The sequence below is a fragment of the Lepisma saccharinum genome, chromosome 1 (assembly GCF_977018435.1).
Source record: "Lepisma saccharinum chromosome 1, izLepSacc3.1, whole genome shotgun sequence".
NCBI classification, from domain to species: Eukaryota; Metazoa; Arthropoda; class Insecta; order Zygentoma; family Lepismatidae; genus Lepisma; species Lepisma saccharinum.
Window position 1 is genome coordinate 189,719,069 of NC_139229.1, and position 20,526 is coordinate 189,739,594.

The 20,526-nt window shown below is 36.4% G+C and overlaps 1 protein-coding gene across 1 annotated transcript in view; it reads left to right on the top strand.

The window, feature by feature from the left end:
* The window catches only part of LOC145977770 (periodic tryptophan protein 2 homolog), a 60,364-nt gene that overhangs the window by 16,423 nt on the left and 23,415 nt on the right, over positions 1-20,526 (top strand). Inside the window, exons 8-14 of the mRNA XM_083110049.1 lie at positions 216-423; positions 927-1,134; positions 5,624-5,772; positions 8,835-8,982; positions 9,875-10,031; positions 10,806-10,986; positions 13,038-13,185. Of these exons, the coding sequence (XP_082966175.1) occupies positions 216-423; positions 927-1,134; positions 5,624-5,772; positions 8,835-8,982; positions 9,875-10,031; positions 10,806-10,986; positions 13,038-13,185 (1,199 nt within the window). The remainder of the gene's footprint in view (positions 1-215; positions 424-926; positions 1,135-5,623; positions 5,773-8,834; positions 8,983-9,874; positions 10,032-10,805; positions 10,987-13,037; positions 13,186-20,526) is intronic.

Below are 20,526 nucleotides of genomic sequence, written 5' to 3' on the forward strand. Positions count from 1 at the left end.
GCTAAGAGTATAAGCTTTAAATTTTACTCCAATCAAACTTACTGAAATATGAAGTTGTTTCGTTGAATTCCATTGAATTGTTCAAATTTGATATCCTCCCAACTTTTGGTTGTAATTTTACATTATGACTGTAACATACCAGTCAACCAAAAGCATGTTTCAGAATTATAATTACCTATTTGTATTCCTCTAACATTTTGATGAATTTATTGCAGATGAAGAATCTGAAGAGGAGGAGAAAAAGAAGAAGTTGTTCTACAAAAGACTTGCTCGGCATTATCTGTCGGATTTGGTGAAAGACAATCGAGTGAGTCTTACAGCCGCTACATATCACAAAGAAACACACATCCTGGTCACTGGCTTCTCTAATGGCTCCTTTTTCTTACATGAGATGCCGGATGTAAATCTTATTCATTCCTTAAGGTAGGAATTTATGTACTGTGGATAAACTTCTTTCTGTATTTGTGTAAGAATTAATTTCCATTGAAAACTAGGTATATGATCTGCTCACCCATGTCTTGTAAATAAATCGGCTCAACCCTAGTTTTCATTTCAAAATTTGATGTGCTGCATTTTTTTATTATTCTAGTTTACTGTTGTTTCAAGCATTTGGACACATTTTTTGAGTGGATTTTGGGAGATCGTATGCTCCCTTCAATAGACATTTATTTGTTGTTTGATCAGCAATCGTGTGTTCTTCCAAAATGTTACATCAAAAAGTGTTTTATATGTGTGTAACAAACATAAACTAGAAGAATAATTATTCAATGAAAGCAATACGTACATGCAAGAAGAATTCTGCATTTTTTTGTGATAACCAGAATTAATAGAATCTGCAGGTTTATTTAAATTATATTTACTTTATATAATTTTAGATGATTTGTTGATTGTGAATCCGGTTTATTAATTTTACATATATTTTGTAGTATTTCAGAATATGAAGTCTCTTCCATTGTAATGAATAACACAGGCGACTGGATTGCTCTTGGTTGCATAGGGTTAGGCCAGTTGCTCGTTTGGGAGTGGCAGAGTGAGACTTATGTCATGAAGCAGCAGGGGCATTTTAATAATATGTCATGCCTCACCTACTCACCAGATGGCCAATACATTGCAACAGGAGGAGAAGATGGAAAGGTATGTTAGATATTTAGTTTCCGTATGACTCCAGTTCTTGTCCATTTGATTGTATACAGAGCGGTTCATAAGTTCCCGGACTAAGGCAATAACAAATTCAAAGTGAAAGGCGTACGAGTTTTGACTGTTTATTTAGTCAGAATAGGATCCATTTGATGCGATACATTGCGCAGCACGAGTTTTCAATCTCTTCATGGCCTCAGAAAAGTCTGGAAGTGTCTTGAGATTTTAGGTCACAGCCTTCTGGATCTCCTCAATCGAGTCGAATCTTGAACCCTTCAGGTGCATTTTCAGTTTTGGGAAGAGGAAATAGTCCGGAGGTGACAAATCTGGTGAATATGGTGGATGGTGCAACGTGGAGACTTGCTTTTCAGCAAGGAACTAGTGATTTATTGCTGCTGAATGAGCTGGGGCGTTGTCTTGCAGCGGGGAAAAAATCACGAGAGGTGAAGAGGTCTGGGGGAACTCGGATTCGAGCTAGCAAGCGTTTTAACACTTCCTGATAGAATTCCTTATTTACTGTTCTACCTGAAGGCACAAATTCTCTGTACCACTGTGCCACTGCTATCGAAAAACACGATGAACATCGTCTTCAACCTTGATTTTTGGAAGCACAGTGTTTTTGGTCTTGGAGATGTTTTACCGACCCATTTGGAACTCTTGACGTTTTGTTTCAGGATCGTAGGCAAAACACAAGTCTTGTCACCAGTAATAATCTTGTCTAAAAAGTTCTCGTCACGGTCAATCATGGATAACAAGTCTTGACAAGACTCAACTTGATCCTCCATTTGCTCCTGTGTCAGAGCATGTGGGACAAACCTTGAGCACAGCTTCCGCTTGTTCAAATCTTCATGCAAAATCCGCAAACCACTGTTTTGGGGATGTTTAGTGTTTCTTCAATCATCTGAGACGTCATTTTCTGATCCTCTTTAATCAAGTTAGCAACAGCTGCGATATTCTCGTTGGTCCGAGATGTTGTCAGCCGACCACTGCGTTTGTCATCCTTCACTGTCTTCCGGCCCTCATGAAAACGTTTGTGCCACTCAAAAATGGTTGTCCGACTCAGTGCTGACTCACCGTATTCCTTCTGAATCAGTTCCAATGTGTTTGTCGCTGAAAATTCAGCTTTGCAGCAAAATTTAATTGCTACCCGCTCTGTTTCTCCTTCTCGTCCATCTCCCGAGTCTGACACACACACACAACACCAGGTTATATCAGACGTCCGCACTCTATAACAACAATGGCTAGACTGATGCCTCTCAGCATGTCTGTTCGAAAGGGTTCAAACTACGTAGTTCAACAGTCATCCACTAGATGGGGCTAATGGGAAGGCTGCAAAATAATAAATATGGGAACTTACAGACTGCACTGTGTATGCTTTCACATACAGGGTGATTCAGTTAGTGTGCAAATGAAACAAAAAATAGGCGATGCACCACTGAAAAGTTGGGGATAGGAAACCTAGGATTGGAGGACTAATATACTGAGATAATGCCCTATTTCAGTGTGTCTGTCCTCAATTATCTGAATGTTACCTTTCCTGCTTACTGGATTGGACTATTTCCTCACCTGTGAGGTCACCTGACCTCAATCCTGTCGATTTTTCGTCTGCGGATATCTGAAATCTCTTACGAGACCCCAGTAGACACAGACATGGGATTTGTTGCTGTGATGATCACTGCCTGTTACATGATTTGCAACACACCACTGATATTTGATTGTGTACTCAACTGTCAAGCTTGCAATGTAGTTGGTGGCTGTCATTTTGAAGTAACCTGTTGAGAGTTATCTAATTATACATTGCTAACACTGGTTTGTCAATTGTATGACACTAGTTACTGTATGTACAAGCATGTAACTTACACGTGTAAATCATTGTCTATAAATGAAGCTACTTATTGTATGCCAGCAGTGCTGTCCATATATGTCACTTATTTGTCATTCCTATTTGACAGTATGCACTAGTGCTCAGCATATTTCACCCCATATCTTATTACGTTGGCTACATTCTCCGGATGTCTGCTATTTTCACTAATACTGGACAAAAACATCAACGTGAACATTAAAAGTGTAAAAATATTCCCAAAATATTTAATTATGTTCATAAAAATAGTATGTATTCACTCTGCAATACTTTGCTAAAGTCTTCCAAAAACATTGAAATAGATGTGTATGCTTCAAGTTTATGGACTTCATCAAGGTAAAGAAACATGCATTTATGCAATAATCAACCTAGTTTTCAGTGTTGGCTGTAATTTTTTTTCTACAACTTAAGAAATTTCTATATAGTAATGCATTGATCTTATTGTCCTGATATCAGCATCCCCAAGGTATAGTAGAGTATACAAATGGCAAAAACACTAATCAGCAGAGGAAAAATATACTTAGCCTACCCAAAAAATAACATCATAAATACACCAGTAGATTATCATGAGTGTTGACTTGCACATGTAAAACCAGATTAGCGTACAAGGGTAGAACCAGAAATCTAAAATTCATACCATTATTGCATTTATGATTAAGATTGAAATGCAGATTTTGTGAAAACTTCTATCCTAAACTGGTGACAAGGAGAAGGATATGGTGACAAAATAGTAGAATTCTAAGAAAACACTCTATGCAAATACTTTGTTGTGTAACATAATCACTTTGTAATCAAGGGGTCCTGGGTTCGATTCCTGGTGGAGGCACATAGTGGTTTGGATCCCACTTTAAACTTAAGTGCAGTCCTGATTAGCTTATCGGTGCATAAGTGAACTCAAGCTTTATTTTGTAATGGCAGGTGATTAAATAATATATTAACCCATTAACTGAGGTGGAGCTATATATGGACACTCTAAAAATTGGTCTTTTTTGCGGAGCATCTATATATAGACTGTATTTCAAAATTAACGGTTCTTGTATTGCAACAAGTAATTTTCATAGACACCAATTTTTTGTGCTTGTAGTAGTCTGTATGGGCTATTGGTAGAGGCACATATTTTTGGTAAATAAAAAAGCAAAATTTCGGTACAAAAACAGAGTCAATTTTGGGTTCAAAAGTGGTAAATAAAATAAAATTTCGGTGTTATAGCGGTGAATAATCACTTCAAAAGTGCTATATAAAATGACATTTTGGTTTTATAATTATGAATATAATCCTAAATTTGATTTAAAACTCCACTTATTACATAAAATAAATGTTATTCATTCTAATAGCACATTTACGTTACCAGAGTATTAAGTTTATTCCTGTGTAAAGGGGTTTATTTTTGCTTCTCAAATATTTACAGCAGAATTAATCAATTTCCGTGAATTGCGTAACTCGCAGGATACTTCAGACTTCAGAAAGTGTCACGTCTGTATATAAATGGTAAATTTTGTGTTTAAGAGTATATTTCGCATTTTGCAGTTCATTTCGCATTATTTCGTGACAAAAAAGGGTAGAAAAATGCACCTCACACCTTTCAGAAACATGAAAAATGTACATTACAACATGTTATTTCATATTTCGTGTTTTCGTCAAACGAAATTTGCATGCCTCTAGCTATTGGCAATCAAACAATCCATTGTTGATTCTTTGTCAGTTCGTGAAAAATATTACTTTTTTCCCAATATGGACTTAGAGCTGTGTTGGTCTAGTTGGTAGGTTGTCTGGCTGCCATTTGAGGGATTCTTGGGGTGGGAGTTCTAAGTTTGGAATTTTACCATCCTTGTCCATGCATAAAGCAGCTGTGGACCCTACCCAGCCTCAAATATATGGATACTTGGGGCAATCCTGGAGGGTAAAGGCAGTGGGAGCATGGTGCTGATAACATAACCTTCAATTTTGCTGAGATCAAGAATATGTTGTGGGGCCCTACCCCCCAAATACCCTAAATGTGCCTTCATGGTATGGTGCTGTATGCAGGGGAAATCTTACCTTTTACCTTACCTAGTATGGGATGTTTATTTGTAGCAGAGTCTATGTATAGATTGTTTACCTTAGCTTCATTTTGCGGAAATACTTTGTTGTGTAACATATTGTTTTGCGTTATTTACTATGAAGAAAATTTGCAGTTGCATCTATATATAGATAATTTCTTTTTGGATGCACTTCCTTTCAAGGGTGTGGCAGGGAAGGGGTTAATGGCTTAAAATATACATTATGTGTAATTTAGAAGTTTAGATACTTATTAATGTAATATTTACCTCTGAAGTATTATCGTTCAACTTGCACAACATATGATCTGTTTAACATAAATAAATCAAATCAAATGGGTTATAAAAAATGTATAATAACTGGGTTGTTATAGTTTTTTGAGGCAGTAGCTTAAAACCTGTTGAATTGTAAATTTTTACAATATTTTGTGTTTTTCATGTTTATTGTACACTTCAAGTAGAAAACTTTTTTTTTTTGTAAAAAAAAGCATAATTATTCAACACAGGGCTCAGTGTGTAAAATATTAACTGTACAATTATTTGGTTATAAGTAGCTTCCATAGTAATTTGCAAAATTTTTTATTTGTAGGTAAAAATTTGGAATACCAGCACAGGCTTCTGTTTTGTTACCTTCAAAGAGCATACAAGTGGAATCACAGGCATTCAGTTCAGTTCTAACAGAAACTTCATTATTTGTTCTTCCCTAGATGGCACTGCCCGGGCCTTTGACATTATCAGGTACTTCACAGTGTTAAAATGTTGATCTTTGTAGAAAATAATTCTTTATTGCACAACTTGCTTGTTAATATTGCTTATGATGTTCAAAATTTACGCTAAGCACCCTCTTACCCTATTATTGGGCCATTTTATATTTGTGGGGTGAATGTTTTTTATGTCAGCTGTGAATTAGAAGAATAGTGCTAAAAGGTTTTATATCGTTTAAATTTACCATTTGGCTTTTTTAAAAATACAGGGTGTCCACGGTAGAGGGATCGAGAAATAAGTGATAATTTCTAGTGAACAGAATGTATTGGTAACATAAACTTTTACTTTTACTTGATACAAAACTCACCGAGTTTCAGATGATGTTCAATGCAACTCGATATGTGTACCTTTGGTGGCTCTGCACACATCTAAACGGTATTCAACTTCCCGCCAAGTGTTCTCTAGCATTTGGGGAGTCACAAGTGCTACTGCATTTGTGATGCGGCCCCTCAGTTCCTGCAAATTTCTTGGTCTGTCTCCTTGATAAACAACGTCCTTAACATATCCCCAGAAAAAAAAAAAAAATCAAAGGGTCAAATCGGGTGACATGGGTGGCCAGGCAAGGGGTCCTTCTCTTCCGATCCACATATCGGGGAAACGTTCATCCAAGAAGTCACGCACCTGTCGATGATAATGGGCCGGTGCTCCATCTTGCTGGAAAATCGATCCTGGGGGAAATTGGTCTATGGCGAAGTTCTGCAACATGTCCAGATACACATGTCCTGTGACTGTAGCCTCTAAGAAGAAGAATGGTCCAGTGACAGAGTTCCTCGTCAATCCACACCAGACATTCACTCTCTCATGTTCTTGAATAACATGGGGAATCTCTGAACCCCATATCCGGCAGTTGTGCCTATTAATTTTGCCGCATAAATGAAAGGTTGCTTCATCCGAGAAAACAATCTTGTCCAGATACGAGTTGTCATTTTCAATTCGCAGAAGCATTTCAGCTGCAAAATGTGCCCCAAGCGGACGATCATTTGGCTTTATGTGGTGATGAAGCTCGATCTTGTAAGCAGTCAAATGGAGTCGCTTGTGTAAGACCTTGTGAATAGTCGATCTAGGAATTTGAAGTTCGGAACTAGCTCTTCGGATAGACTTCCTTGGACTCCTTGCAAATGCCGTTCTCACACGTTCGATTGTTGCCTCATTCACAGACGCTTTCGCATGTTTGCCGGTTTGCGGTAGTAAAGAACCTGTTTCTCGGAGTGTTCTGTCCCATTGGAGAATCGCTTTATGACCAGGTGGATCTACATTCCACGTACGACGAACACTGCGTTGAACCCGAGTAACAGATTTCTCTTCTGCTAGCCATAACACGCACTGAACTTTCTGTTGCTGTGTCCACATGTTTTCCACTGCGCGATCGACTACTGAATGGCGCCTGGCTTCCTTTCGAGACAAAAGCTATTGACGCGCATGCGCGACTGTGTAGCTGTCTAAAAACAGTGTTGCACAATCTCGGAGAGTTTCCCTTTCCTGTCATATGAAAAATACAGCAATATCCTTATCTGGTTTTAAATGGCGAGCATTTATTTCTCGATCCCTCTAGCGTGGACACGCTGTATTAGAAGTTACATACCCTTCAGTGAATGAAAACAGTGGATCTTCGAAATTAATAGGATTTAACCATTAAATTGTGCAATGGGGAAGTGCGAAATTTCTAAATTTCACGTAAGTAATTTTAAACCATGTTTACAGCATCCATCATGAATTAGAAGTTACTTGTAGAGAAATCTTGTATTTAGTATGAGATAGCTTATACATTGTATGGCATACCATTTCTATAAATCATAAGCAGTAACCTAGTTTAAAGAAATGATGTTATATACTTTGTGGCATGAACCCAGGTAAAACTTTTAACCCAAACTTTGGAGTTTCAGCAATTTTAAACTACCCAAATGAAACACCAGTTCATAAACAGCACCAGGAAGATGAGTAGGACTTGCAGGAACAGCATTTAAAAAATGTTATTTGTCCCATTTGTGTTGCTGAAAACAACACTATGTTTACTGCTTGGTTTCCTGCTGACAGTGGCATCATAAATAAAATACACATATTCTTATGTTCCAGGGACGTACAAACACTTTCTCTCATGGGGTGACAGTCAACTCTCCTTTTTTTTTAGAGCTCACATGCAAATTCATTGAATGTTTGTTAAGTTTAGACTCCATATCAGGGGCTTGAAAGCTTAATTTTTAGACATGGAGGGTGGATCGTAGAAAAGTAGATAAAATTACTGAATTAGAAGTGGAAACTATTTATTGTCACCCTGTAATTAATGCATCCGAGGTTGATTCTGATGAAGACGCATTTGCAGAGGTTTTGATTCTATTTTAGACTGTAGGCCCAATTGCATGTAGCTTATTTCAGCTTTAAACAGACTTAAACAAGTTTTATTTTTGTCATATAGACAAGCTGGCATTGATTATATGCAACAATACAGGATGTCCGGAATGGGACTGACAGTTTTGAGAAGTTTGTGGTTTTAATATGGATAGAAGTAGATAAAAAGAAAAGCAAGCATTTTCAAGATAAACTCACAAAGTTTTATTAGTAGCAGTTAAAACTCAGCACAGCTCAGTATAGCTCCACATGAGCTCCTTTTGTGATACGGAGGATGTGCAACCTGAATTCAATTTCTCTCCATGTATTCTGTAGCATCAGAGGCGTGACAGAAGCAATCACATTCTTCATTCGGTCCTGCAGTTCTTGTAGGTTTTGTACCTTTGAGCCAGAATACACAATGTCTTTCACATAACCCCAGAGAAAAAAGTCCAGAGGGGTAACATCAGACGAGCGTGGCCAGGAAATTGGCCCATCACGACCTATCCAACGATCAGGAAATTCTCTATCAAGATACTCCCTCACTTCTAGGCTCCAATGTGGTGGGGCATCATCTAGTTGGAATATCAATGTAGGTTGTAAGTGACGTAATTGGGGAACTGTAAAGTTTTCGAGCATATCTAGGAACACATTTCCTGTTATTGTTTTTTTCCACAAAAAAGATTGATTTTTTTCATTTATCATTTCAGATATCGTAATTTTCGAACATTCACTTCCCCAAGGCCCGCACAGTTTGCCTGCATTGCCATGGATTCCAGCAATGAATTTGTTGCAGCAGGTGGTCAGGATGTGTTTGAAATTTACTTGTGGTCCATGAAAGTCGGCAGATTATTGGAGGTAGGAAGTTTGTTTAGGTTTTTGTTAGTGTTATTTACTAAGGGGATGAGGTATACTTTGCATAACATGCACATTCATTTTAATTTTGTTAAAATTAGTGCAAGTATTACCAAAAGTTGTCAGCTTCTAGGTTATGCATTTCTCCTCATGTCACAGCAGACTTTAAGTTTATTATTAAGTTAGACAAAGTTTACTGAAAGTACCGTTGATACATACATTTCAGCTCCCATATTTTTCTAGAGGAGAATGGAAACACTCCCTCTTCAATTTAAAGTTTTCACTAATACGGAGTGATGTTTCAGCATATTTTGTAAAGGTCAGGACTTCAATCTTCCTTTTTTCCATCCATGTGGTTTGTGCATTTGTAATAACCTTTCTCGTATGCGATGCATGTATAGCCTCTCCAGATGGGAACTTTTCAAGGGCGTGCTTTTTAAACTTGTAAAACAAAAAGTTCCTGCTGTTCGAAAAGAAAACAAACAAGAAAACAATTTCATCTCTATGACAATTAGTTCTCAAGCTACAATTTTTTTCTGTACTTTGCGGCAAGTTTGAAAAACGCACGTTTGAAAAGTCCCCATCCAGAGTGGCTGTACAAGTATGCAAGGCTCCATCTGCTAAAGGTTAATTTGTATGTTCAGTCCCGGTTAGCCTATCTGCGCTTGAAGTAGACTTCAGACAAACTTTGACTTGACCAGAATATGTATGTTAATTTGTGTATACAAGTATACAGCAAATTAGATCACTCATGTATTTTTTGTATGTTAATAGCCAAAATTTTTAATGTAAAATACTTACGAACACATACTACTGTGAGCCACTTTGTATAGTGTGGCAAAGGGATTTTAGCAAGAGTTATTTGATTCCTGAACCAGATGTTGGTTCATTTCAGGTACTTGGTGGTCACGAGGGTCCAGTTGTGAGCATAGCATTCAACCCAAACCCTGCAAGTACTGCCATGGCAAGCGTTAGTTGGGACAAGACTTTGCGATTATGGAATGCAATTGAATCTGGAAATGAACATGAAACAATCGACCTCACATCAGATGGTAAGTATGCATCTCTTGCTTTTGTCATTCATGTTGTTCGATTTTTTTTTTTTTAAACATGACATCAAACAGTGGTAAGTAATACTGTACATTATAACTTCCCCTCACTTGCTTGTGATTCGATCACTTGCAAGAACGGAACGATATAATTTCATACAGAAGCCCTGCTTGACATATTGCTTTCTTTTTTTCAGTAATTTGTCTCATGAGTATTAATTGTTCTTGGAAGTTACAGTATGCCAGAAAAACTGCAATTGAATTTGACAGGATGTCTGTGAGTTTGAAAAACTGGGAAAAGACAGTGAATGTACTTTCTCCGGAAATGCCATAGAAACTTACTCTTTTTCTGGAAAAAATGACATTTTTGTAGTAGTACAGTAAGGGTTTTTGAGAGAGTCGGAAAGGACAAGTAAGAAATATTTAATTTGTTGCTGACAAACAACACTTCAGTTTGATATACTGAGTGTAGCTGCAGTAGAAATTGTAAATCAAATACTCTAGGAAAAGGGGCCATGGTTTGAAGTCTTTCATGCAGAAATCTAATTCAGTAAGTAGTTATTGGTGTTTTCAATTTCTTTGTTTCTGTTTTTGATTTGGGTGGGGGGAGGCTTAATTAGATAATGTGATACCCTCATATCAGCGATATAAATTACTAATGGCTGACGTATCCCTAATATTTGTACTTTTCTGTCATGTAATCAATCTCCATTAATATGCCTCTCTTCTCAATTTTGGGCTTTTGTCATAAAATAATAATATTAAATGTTGTTATAGGTGTATGTGTGGTGTATAGGCCAGATGGTGAGCAGGTTGCAGTTGCAACTCTGAATGGACAGATATCCTTCTTCATGGTGAAAGAAGGCATTCAGTGTGGATCCATTGAGGGCAGGAATGATCTCGGGAGTGGAAAGGCAGACACAGATTTAATTTCAGCCAAGAAGAATCTTCAAGGGAAGTAAGTTACTTTGAAAACATAATAAAAATATATATATTAGGGATGGGTTGATGTGAAATACCAATCAGATATAAAATTTGAAATGGTTCTTGAAGAATCTGGATGGTTCATTGACCTCCTTAATAAATGTGTGTTACCAGATGACTGCAATGCAAAGAAGCTATATATTTAGACATTTAATTTTTCAAAAAGTTTGGCATGATTATATACAAAAGAATTATAACAAAATAACAAAGTATTGCACTAAATAAAAATATATTTATAGATATATTGGATTGGTAAAATTATTGATAGAGGCACATATTTTTGATAAATAAAAAAGCAAAATTTCGGTACAAAAACAGTCAATTTTGGGTTCAAAAGCAGTAAATAAAATTAAATTTCGCTGTTGTAGTGGTGAAAAAGCGGTATATAAAATGACATTTTGGTTTTAAAAATGTGAATATAATCCCAAATTTGATTTAAGAACTGCACTTACTACACAAAATAAACATACCCTTTGTAATAGCATATTTATGTAGTAACCAGAGTATTAAGTTTATTCCTGTATAAAGTGGTCCATTTTTTCTTCTCAAATATTTACAGCAGAATTAATCAATTTCCCGTGAATTGTATAACTCACAGGATAATTCTGACTTCAGGAAGTGTCGCGTTGGTAAATAAACTCTAAATTTCATGTTTGAGTCTATTTCGCATTTTGCAGTTCATTTCGCATTATTTCGTGACAAAACAGGGTGCAAACATGAAAAATTAACACTACAATGTGTTATTTCACATTTCGTGTTTCCATCAAAAACTAAATATGCATGGCTCTAATTATTGATAATTTTACCGATAAACCGATACACTGATATGCCTGTATTGGACAGCGATAGAGTACAAAATAATCTGTCCCAAATATACATGACAGCCGCACTAGAACCTACAATTGAGATATTAAGGCATAAAGAAAACTTTTGTACTAAATTGTTATATGTGTATTTCTGTGATTTTACTTTGCTTCGACATTCTCATCCTTAGGGGAGTTCTTCACAATCATCTGTGTTAACACATTCGATCACTAATTTGTAAAAATGAAATTAAAACAACGTTTATTATTATGGTGTCCTTTGTATCTATTCAATGTTTCAACCAAATAAATATTGATCTTCAGGCAGCAGCAGAAAACTACTCGAATATAATTACATTGTAAAGGTTGCGAAAATAAGAAAGATAAATGATTGATGAAGGGGTCACTTCACAGAACTAACTAGAATGGGAGTTAGACATGAAATCTTTGGTGTCAGTATTGTGTCTTTACCACTCAATGTTCTTTCCAGTCTGAAGTGTTGCTTGCAACTATATATAGATATCAGTATTGTGTGTGAAGAGAACAACTTTTTTCTGAGTCTCGATTAAACTGATTGATGAAACATATTAGTATGTAATGGATTACATTTTAACATTTTCTTGCATGAAAAATTGTGTTCAATGATGGCAATAAAACTAGTACATGATGTCCAAAAAATGAAAGCAAACTTTCAAATTTATATGTGAAAAAGTCCAGTGCTACTAATAGTTCCACCTTGTTTTATATTCTCATAAAAATAATAAACACTACATTACTTTTTTTGAGACAACTTTTCACAAGTTTTCTCATGGCACTTTTATGTGGTCAAGTCCTGCTGCTGCTATTTAATATTGATGGATAACTTTTTCTTCTTTTACAGGCAGCATTAAACTATAGCAGTTAGTGTTGATAAAAAGTGTTACATCAACAATATTTGATCTGATGAAAGGATCAGTGTTATAATGTTGCAACAAAAAGAAGTGTAATACTTGTTCAAGCATAATCTGTGTTTGAAAGTGTGATTCAATGATGAATACACACAATGATGATGAATTATTTTATAGTTTTCTTCACCCCTACATATAGGAATATTTATGGATAGTTCAAAAACTTTCTATTCAAAATTTTACCATATACGTTTTTTTCTGAGAGTGCAAATGATATGCTTTGTTTATATGTATGTTTTGTTGTGTTAAATCACTTCTTTTCTTTTTTCCTCCAGATCATTTACTACACTCTGCTATAGTGCTGATGGCCAGTGCATATTGGCTGGTGGATCATCAAAGAATGTTTGCATTTATAATGCTAATGAAGCACTGTTAGTAAAGAAGTTTGAGATTACTCAGAACAGGTCTTTCGATGCCGTTGATGTAAGTACTATATAATATTTTTAAGATTATTGATTTTTTTTTTATGCACCCGGCACTCAAGTCAACTTCTTGTCCATGTACTATGTTTAGTAACACCATTCTTACAGGCTAATGAGCCTCTGACACATGGACACACAAGCAGTGTGTTTTTAATTTGTACTTGATAAGGAGTTCATTCCTATAATATGTGTTCAATTATTTTTGCTAAGGACTTACGTCTCCATATTAGAAGGGTGCAAATAATCCTGTGCTGATGCACCTTTTTAATTTTGGGCAGGTGACACATTTGTATGGTATAATTATCCTGTAAATGTGTGTGAAGTTTTTAAAATTTTACACCGACATTCTGTGGCAAAATTAATTTTTCAGCTATTTTCATATTACAGTTGTCTCTTTCCTGGAATATCTTGTGGTATATTTTAAAGCAAAACTCTGGTAGATATTCCGAACACAAGTTTTCTTTGCTACAATTGCCGGCCCCTGTGGTGAAGGGCATGGATGTTTCTGAGTGTCAATTCATCAATTTCATCATATCATCCCTCATTCCCATCTTCGCAAATTAGCCAAAAGTGGCACAAAAAGCAAAGTAAAATAAAGCAAATCAATCAATCTTTGCTACAATATTCAGGCATTCAGTATCAGTTGGAATTCTAAGAGCATCGACATCAGTAACAGTTTATAGTTGTATCAGCTCAGTTCTAATTTTTAATAACCCTTTAAAAAATATCATCTGTGGACAACTGGAGATGGGTCAAATTAATCGGTAGTCCATCTGTATCATAGTTTTTCTTGTATGTATGCATTGCTTGCATTGTAGACTTATTTTCCTGTAGTTTACGGTTATTACAAGCATAAGAAAACAGTTTTTCAGATTCTTCATAGAACACACGCTCCCTTCATCAGACATTTCTTTTCATTTTGACCAAAGATACTGTTATAACAATGGTCAGCAATTTTTTAAACAAAAAGAATCCTTTATATAATGGATGTTGTCAATGTTACATTGTTAAAATATATCAACTTAACTGAAAAGAAGCAGTCTGTTTTAGTTTTATTTCAGATAAAGAAAATTTGATCACATTATTTTTTCATTTAAAATTATGAATCCCAAATATCATCAGGTAATTCAAATTCATCATTGTTTTCACAAAGTCTCTTGATGTTTTCTGTTACATTAAATTTTAAAGATGGTGGCTTACTCCATTTGTGAAAAAGATAACTCCATACTGGATCTATGTTACCATTTTCATTATTTAATTTATTCCAGTGTTCTTCTGCAATGAATGAAGCTTCCCAGACATTTAACTCTATGTTGCCCGTCAATCTTTTTAAAACCCTTCTCTTTTTAATCAAATGCTTCTCTTCGATGATGTGAGCTGACAAACCTGTTCTTGGGTTTAGATTTATAATGTCCAAATCGTGTTCGTTCCATCTTATTGCCATTTTCCTTGCTTCATGTCCTACATAATCCTTTGAACAAGAACAATTTATATTATATACTCCTGTGGTTTCCACATCTGGTAGAGAGTATCTCATTTTGAATTCATTAAATGTACATTCGAAACTTCTTGGTGATCTAAAAACAATTTTGAAATTAAATCTTCTAAAAATTTTGGCAATTTTATGTGAGAATCCCTTGTGGAATGGAATGCTTACAAATTTATTTTCAACAGATTTTTCATCTTTGTCTGTATTTCTCTTTTCCTTTAGTTTCCTTGCAACTTGTTTTTTGATTTAGTTTATTCTGTTAGTGTGAAAGCCATTTTCTTTTGCTATATTAAAAAGCTTTTCTTCTTCATTTTTTGATATTCTTGTTATTAGAACATAGTCTTTGTGCTCTCAGGAAAAAAATTAAAAATATATTATCCATTGTTATACGCGAATGTTCTGAATTGGCATGGATGTATTTTTCCCCTGCTAATTTTTTTCTATGGACTGATGTTTTATAACGAATATTGTTGTAAATACCTTTAATTGTGTACTGTATTAATTTTTATGATGTTTTTTAATTTTATTTTAAAATCCAGGTGAAAAAGGAGTAGGTTAAAAACACGTATCTTGATGTAAACTGTAAACGGGTATATTGAAGGAGTTCAGAATTTCCTCACTAGGTGGCAGCAGTTTGTGGCACTGTCACAAATAATGTGATTTTACTCAATAGATGGCTTTTGCTATACCTGCGTGTATAGAGAATAGGTAGTGGTATGAAAACGGATTATTACAACATTTTATTGTTGGTCTGTGTGATGATTGCTGCGGCAATAGTTATGTGGTAAATTTAAGGATTTACGTCGTTTTTGCGAACTTAAATTGGAAAGAAAAGTGATTGACATGAGGGAGAAGGAGTGAGCATAAAATCTCTTGAAAATAGAAGAAGAAGAAGAAGGATAGACGGGAACCGGAACTGAAGGTGGGGTTTCCGGAAAAAAGTAAACAGAAGGTGAAGGCTGTCAAAGAAGAGGATGGTACAGGAATCGAACGTTATCAGGATTGTAAAGATAGTGCCAATTCTGATACCTGTCGCCTTTTAATCACTATGCTTTGAGAATCAAGTACGTGTACTTATATTAAGGCGAACGTCCAACAGATCGGAAGATGAACGGAATTTTCAACGGGCGACAGTAGTCACATGGTTTGTATTGTATGAAGACATGTGAGTACAAAATACTGCTTATATCTGAATGTCAATTGGAGGGTTGTATTTGGAACTTTGAAAAATCCACGTCCTGGTGTTCTACGCATGCCGGCATATGTTTGGTGCGACTATGGCCATATTTCGCGTACTTTCCGCGTAAAATCCTGAAACATAACAAAGGGCATTGCGCTGTTATTTTGAAATGCTGCGAATTCGAGAATTGGATGAACTTTAAATCACTGGAAAGGAGTAAAATTTGGACTCATGTAGTGAAGAATTTAGCATTTCCTATATCTGTATGTTAAAATGAAAATGGTGAATTTCGCTCTCGGTCATGTGACTTTTCTCGAGCGTTTAAGCAAGTATTAGTAGAGGCATGGAACCTCTCATAGCTAATGACAGCTTTGAAATGTAAAACAAGTTGTTTGATAGCATGTTTTCATGTAATAGTTAAATTTGAAATCCGTCTGATTTTTTTTTGTAAGGAAGTCCATGTTGGGTGGCATATGTATGAAACATTTCAACTTGATTTGAGTGATTATTCAGATATGCTTGTTATATATAAAGGTGCAGGTGTACCTTCTGAAAATCTGTAAGTTATTGAGCAGTTGCTTATGTGGAACATTTACATGAACAGTGACGGAAAGTCAGTAACATTGGGGGTTAACGTCTGTGTTTCTAAAAGTTATTGATACTCCTTTTTGTCAATAAACTGGTATTTTTGAATCGCGGTGTGGTATTTCACCTAAAGGTTTTTCCCAGTGTATATTTTGTATGTTGTGTACTAATGACTGTCTTCCCTTCCAGGAGGGGGGGGGGGGGGATTCTAGTTCGCACTGGTCATTTAAGGTAACAAAAAATCTATGCGAGTCATCATCAAGTAATGAGACCGGTACGGAGTAATTTTTGATAAAACTAATTAAAATTCAGGAGAAGATTCGACCGTGGCACTTACCATTGCTACCTATGCTACAGGTTAGGCGAATTAAGACAGGTTTGTAGGTTTGATATATTGTTGGAAGTTAGGAAAAGGTCAGGAAGGTAAATAGGGATGAATGGATGAGTGTTGGACAAGCCTATCATAGGGAATTCGTCATATAGAAGATTATGAGACTTAGTGGCTATGTGGCTGCAGGTGTCTCTTTAAAAAAAAAATAAAAAAAATTGAAATTTCTAGTTGTGGGTAAAGATGGGTACAGAAGGGGATCCTGTGACCCTGGAGTCACTTCTAATGTTTATAAAAGATGGGAACGAACAGCTGAAAATTAGCTTAGGAAAAAGTAATGAGTCATTTAGGACAGAACTTAAGGACAGCTTAGAAAAAACTAATGAATCAGTAAGGGTGGAACTTCAAATGTATGGTGAGAGGCAAGAAAAAAATTGCCAAGATCTCAAACTGGAGTTGAAATCAGATATGTCTGAACTTAACCGAAGATCCTCCCCCCTTTGCCTAAGTTTATCACAGTATAGAGTTGAGTGTATGTCTAGAGCAGAAGCGATGGAAAAAAGATGTGAATTGTTGTCTGAGAAAGTGGATAGTGAAATACAGGGAGTTCAAATGGCAATGGAAGATTTAAAGAGGAATCATTGGGAGCAGTTGATAGATTGGGAGGAACGGTTGCCGGGAAAAATAAAAGAGTGTTTGAATGTCAATTGGGATGCCAGGGTACCAGTTGCAATAGAGTCATGTACTTCTTCCAAAGTTATGGGGAATGAGTCGTGTAAGTTAAAGAAAGAAAATTCTTCATCAGATATGAACGAAAATGTGGGTTTGTCTCAAATGAAAAGTGAAGAAGGAAATACTGTCGACTCTAAGGTCTTATTAACTTTTAAGACTTTGGAGGCCTCTATGACCACCTTTGCGGGAGCAATAGCTAGTTTGGAGGATAGGTTAGTTAGAATCAATGAACCATTGCAAAGTAAGGAAAGGATGAAGGAACGAAACACTAAGTACCTGCAAAATCAGGTGAAGTGGGGTAAGGAATACAAAGTGGAGAAAGTTACTTCCACTGATGGTTCAGGTCCGGATATTATTTTAGATAGTAGTAGGAATTTGGGATCGAATGGGATCGGTGTGAGCAGCATAGAATCCTCTAGTGAAGATGGAACTGTACGGGGCAAAAGAAGCTTTCTAAAAACTAGGCATCGAAGAACTAAATTGAAGTACTCAGAAGGAAAAAATTCAGATCAAAGCAAAGAGGTGGATGGGGTGAACTTGCATCTGGGGGGTGAGAAAGGGCATTTGGCCACAGCCACTCGTCTCATAGTATTAAGCCTCAAGATTTACTAAAATTCCCTAAATTTAACGGTTTAATTACAGATGTAACGCCGACAGAGTTCATGGAGAAAGTAGAGGAACTTCTTGATTTATATGGGATATCGGAACAGTTGTATATAAAATATGTACCTAAGTTGTTGACTGATAGTGCCAAATTGTGGTATAATGAACAAAAGTTGAATCTGACTTCATATTCAGACTTCAAAAAGGAGTTTTTAGCGCATTATGAAAGCTCCCGATGGAGAAGTTCATGTTTGGCAAAAATACTCAACACACAATATGTAAAATCGTCGAATGAATCTGTATTAAATTTTTTTTCAAAAAACTTCAAACTTTTACGGTCAATACAACCAAAGGCTGAAGAGTCTCACATCATAGCCCAACTTGGCACACTGTTGCCGTATAAGTTGAAAGAGCATTTCGTTATGATGGACGTTAGTACTTTTTCAGATGCGATACATGTAATAGAAAATTATGAATCCTTGAGAGAAGTAATAGTTAAGAATGATACAACGCCCAATCCCAAGTCCAAAACATTTAAGGGGGGGATTAGTAAAGTCTCTGTCTCTCCAGCTGTAATGAATAAGTCGTTGACTCAGGAGAAAACTGATATGAATAGTCAGTTAAGTAGTGGTTGTAATAATTCACGCGTGAGTCCCAAACGATCTAGAACTTCGCAAAGCAGAATTAGCAATTCAGAGGGTTTTTCTTCGGGAAACGAAATGCGACTCATGCCGAAGGGGGTGGCGTGAGTTGTCTTTGTGGTAATCCTCCTGTGAGTAGCGTTTCAGTGGGTGGCAAGACGAGACCTGAGGATTGTGATAATGGGGATGGTACACTTCAGCCACTTTTAGAAGATAAGCAGCTGATTGGGGACAGTATGATAATCAGATTGGCTGAAAAATTTGGGGGATACTCGGCGAAGTATGAAGGAGGAGTGAGAAGGATTGGTATGGCTGTAAGTGGACAAACGAGCGAGCATTTGAATCAAAGACTTCGATCGTGTTCAAAGGTAGCTGACTCCGTAGTAGTGTTGATAGGTACTAATGATGTCATGAAATTCATGTCAATAGACAAAATTAAACTCAACCTGACTGAGACATTAAGTTTGCTGTCTGCTAGAACCAAAGAAATACATTGGCTCACGCTACCTCCAATACCTAGAACTATGTTAAATAAGTCGACGTATGGTAGGGAGAGATGGGAGGAATTAAATAAACACATTCTTTCGTTTCATAATGGGGAAACGGTGAAGGTCTATGATATATCTCAGGTGTTCTTTGATTACAAAGGGAATATCAGAACAGATTTATTTGAGGAATTTTTAGGCAATCCTGCTAATCAAAAAATAGATAGGATTCACTGGAATCGCAAAGGTATGATCCAGGTGTTAAGTCAGTTGAGACGACAGGAAGTTTTTAAGTCAGTTGGTAAAAATGAATCGAATTATAATTTTCAGACCAGGAATAATGGCAAAGTAGACTCAAGTGTTTATAGCTCGAACGGGGTCGAAAATCGCGACGGTTCGGGAAACTACTTCGGTACTCTCACCAACAAGCAGAGGGTGAGAGGAAATTGAACAACCCTGCTGTGTTTTTTGTACATATGGATGATGATAGTGAAAATGATGAAGTTAGTTCAAATGAGATTCTTGCACCGATAAATGTAAAATTTTGTAAAAGGGCTTCTGCCATGGTAAAGGTCACCATACTTGATCAGCAATTTGTAGCTTTATGCGATAGTGGAGCCGAGGTCTCAATTATGTCGTTCAATGTTTGGAAGAGATTATCATCTTTAATTTCAAGGCCCAGATTGGAGCCCGCAAAAGGCATAAAACTAGTCGACTACTCCGGTTCCAAATCTAAGACGACAGAGGGTCTTGCTCAAATATTGATTAACCTAGGGGGGTGTAACCTTTATGTACAGTTTGTGGTGGTAAAGAAATTGAATGTAGATATAATATTAGGATTGGATGTGATATATGGGGTTCAGGGAGAATTGAACTTTGATCGGAATGCTTTCTTCTATAATACACCCAATGGACGAATTTTTCAACGCTTCGTTCCACTCCAGGAACTTTGTAACATGGATCAAGGGTTAGGGGTAAGAGAAGTTTCTCTAGAATCGCTGTCCCATGGAGAGGAGATGGTGGATTTCGAGTCGAAGATAGAACGCGACCATTGCTTAAATGAACAACAACGTCAACTTTTTCTGGGTATGTTAAAATCTTTCGAATCCATATTTTCAGAAAAGCCAGGTCTTTGTACGGAATACGAGCATAAAATGGAGTTGGACACTGACCAACCGGTCGTGACTAGAAATTATCCAATACCTCTAGCTTATCGGGAGAAGGTCAGGAATCAAATCCAATTGATGCTCTCGTGGGATATCATTGAATTGTCAGAATCCACATATCATTCTCCCCTCC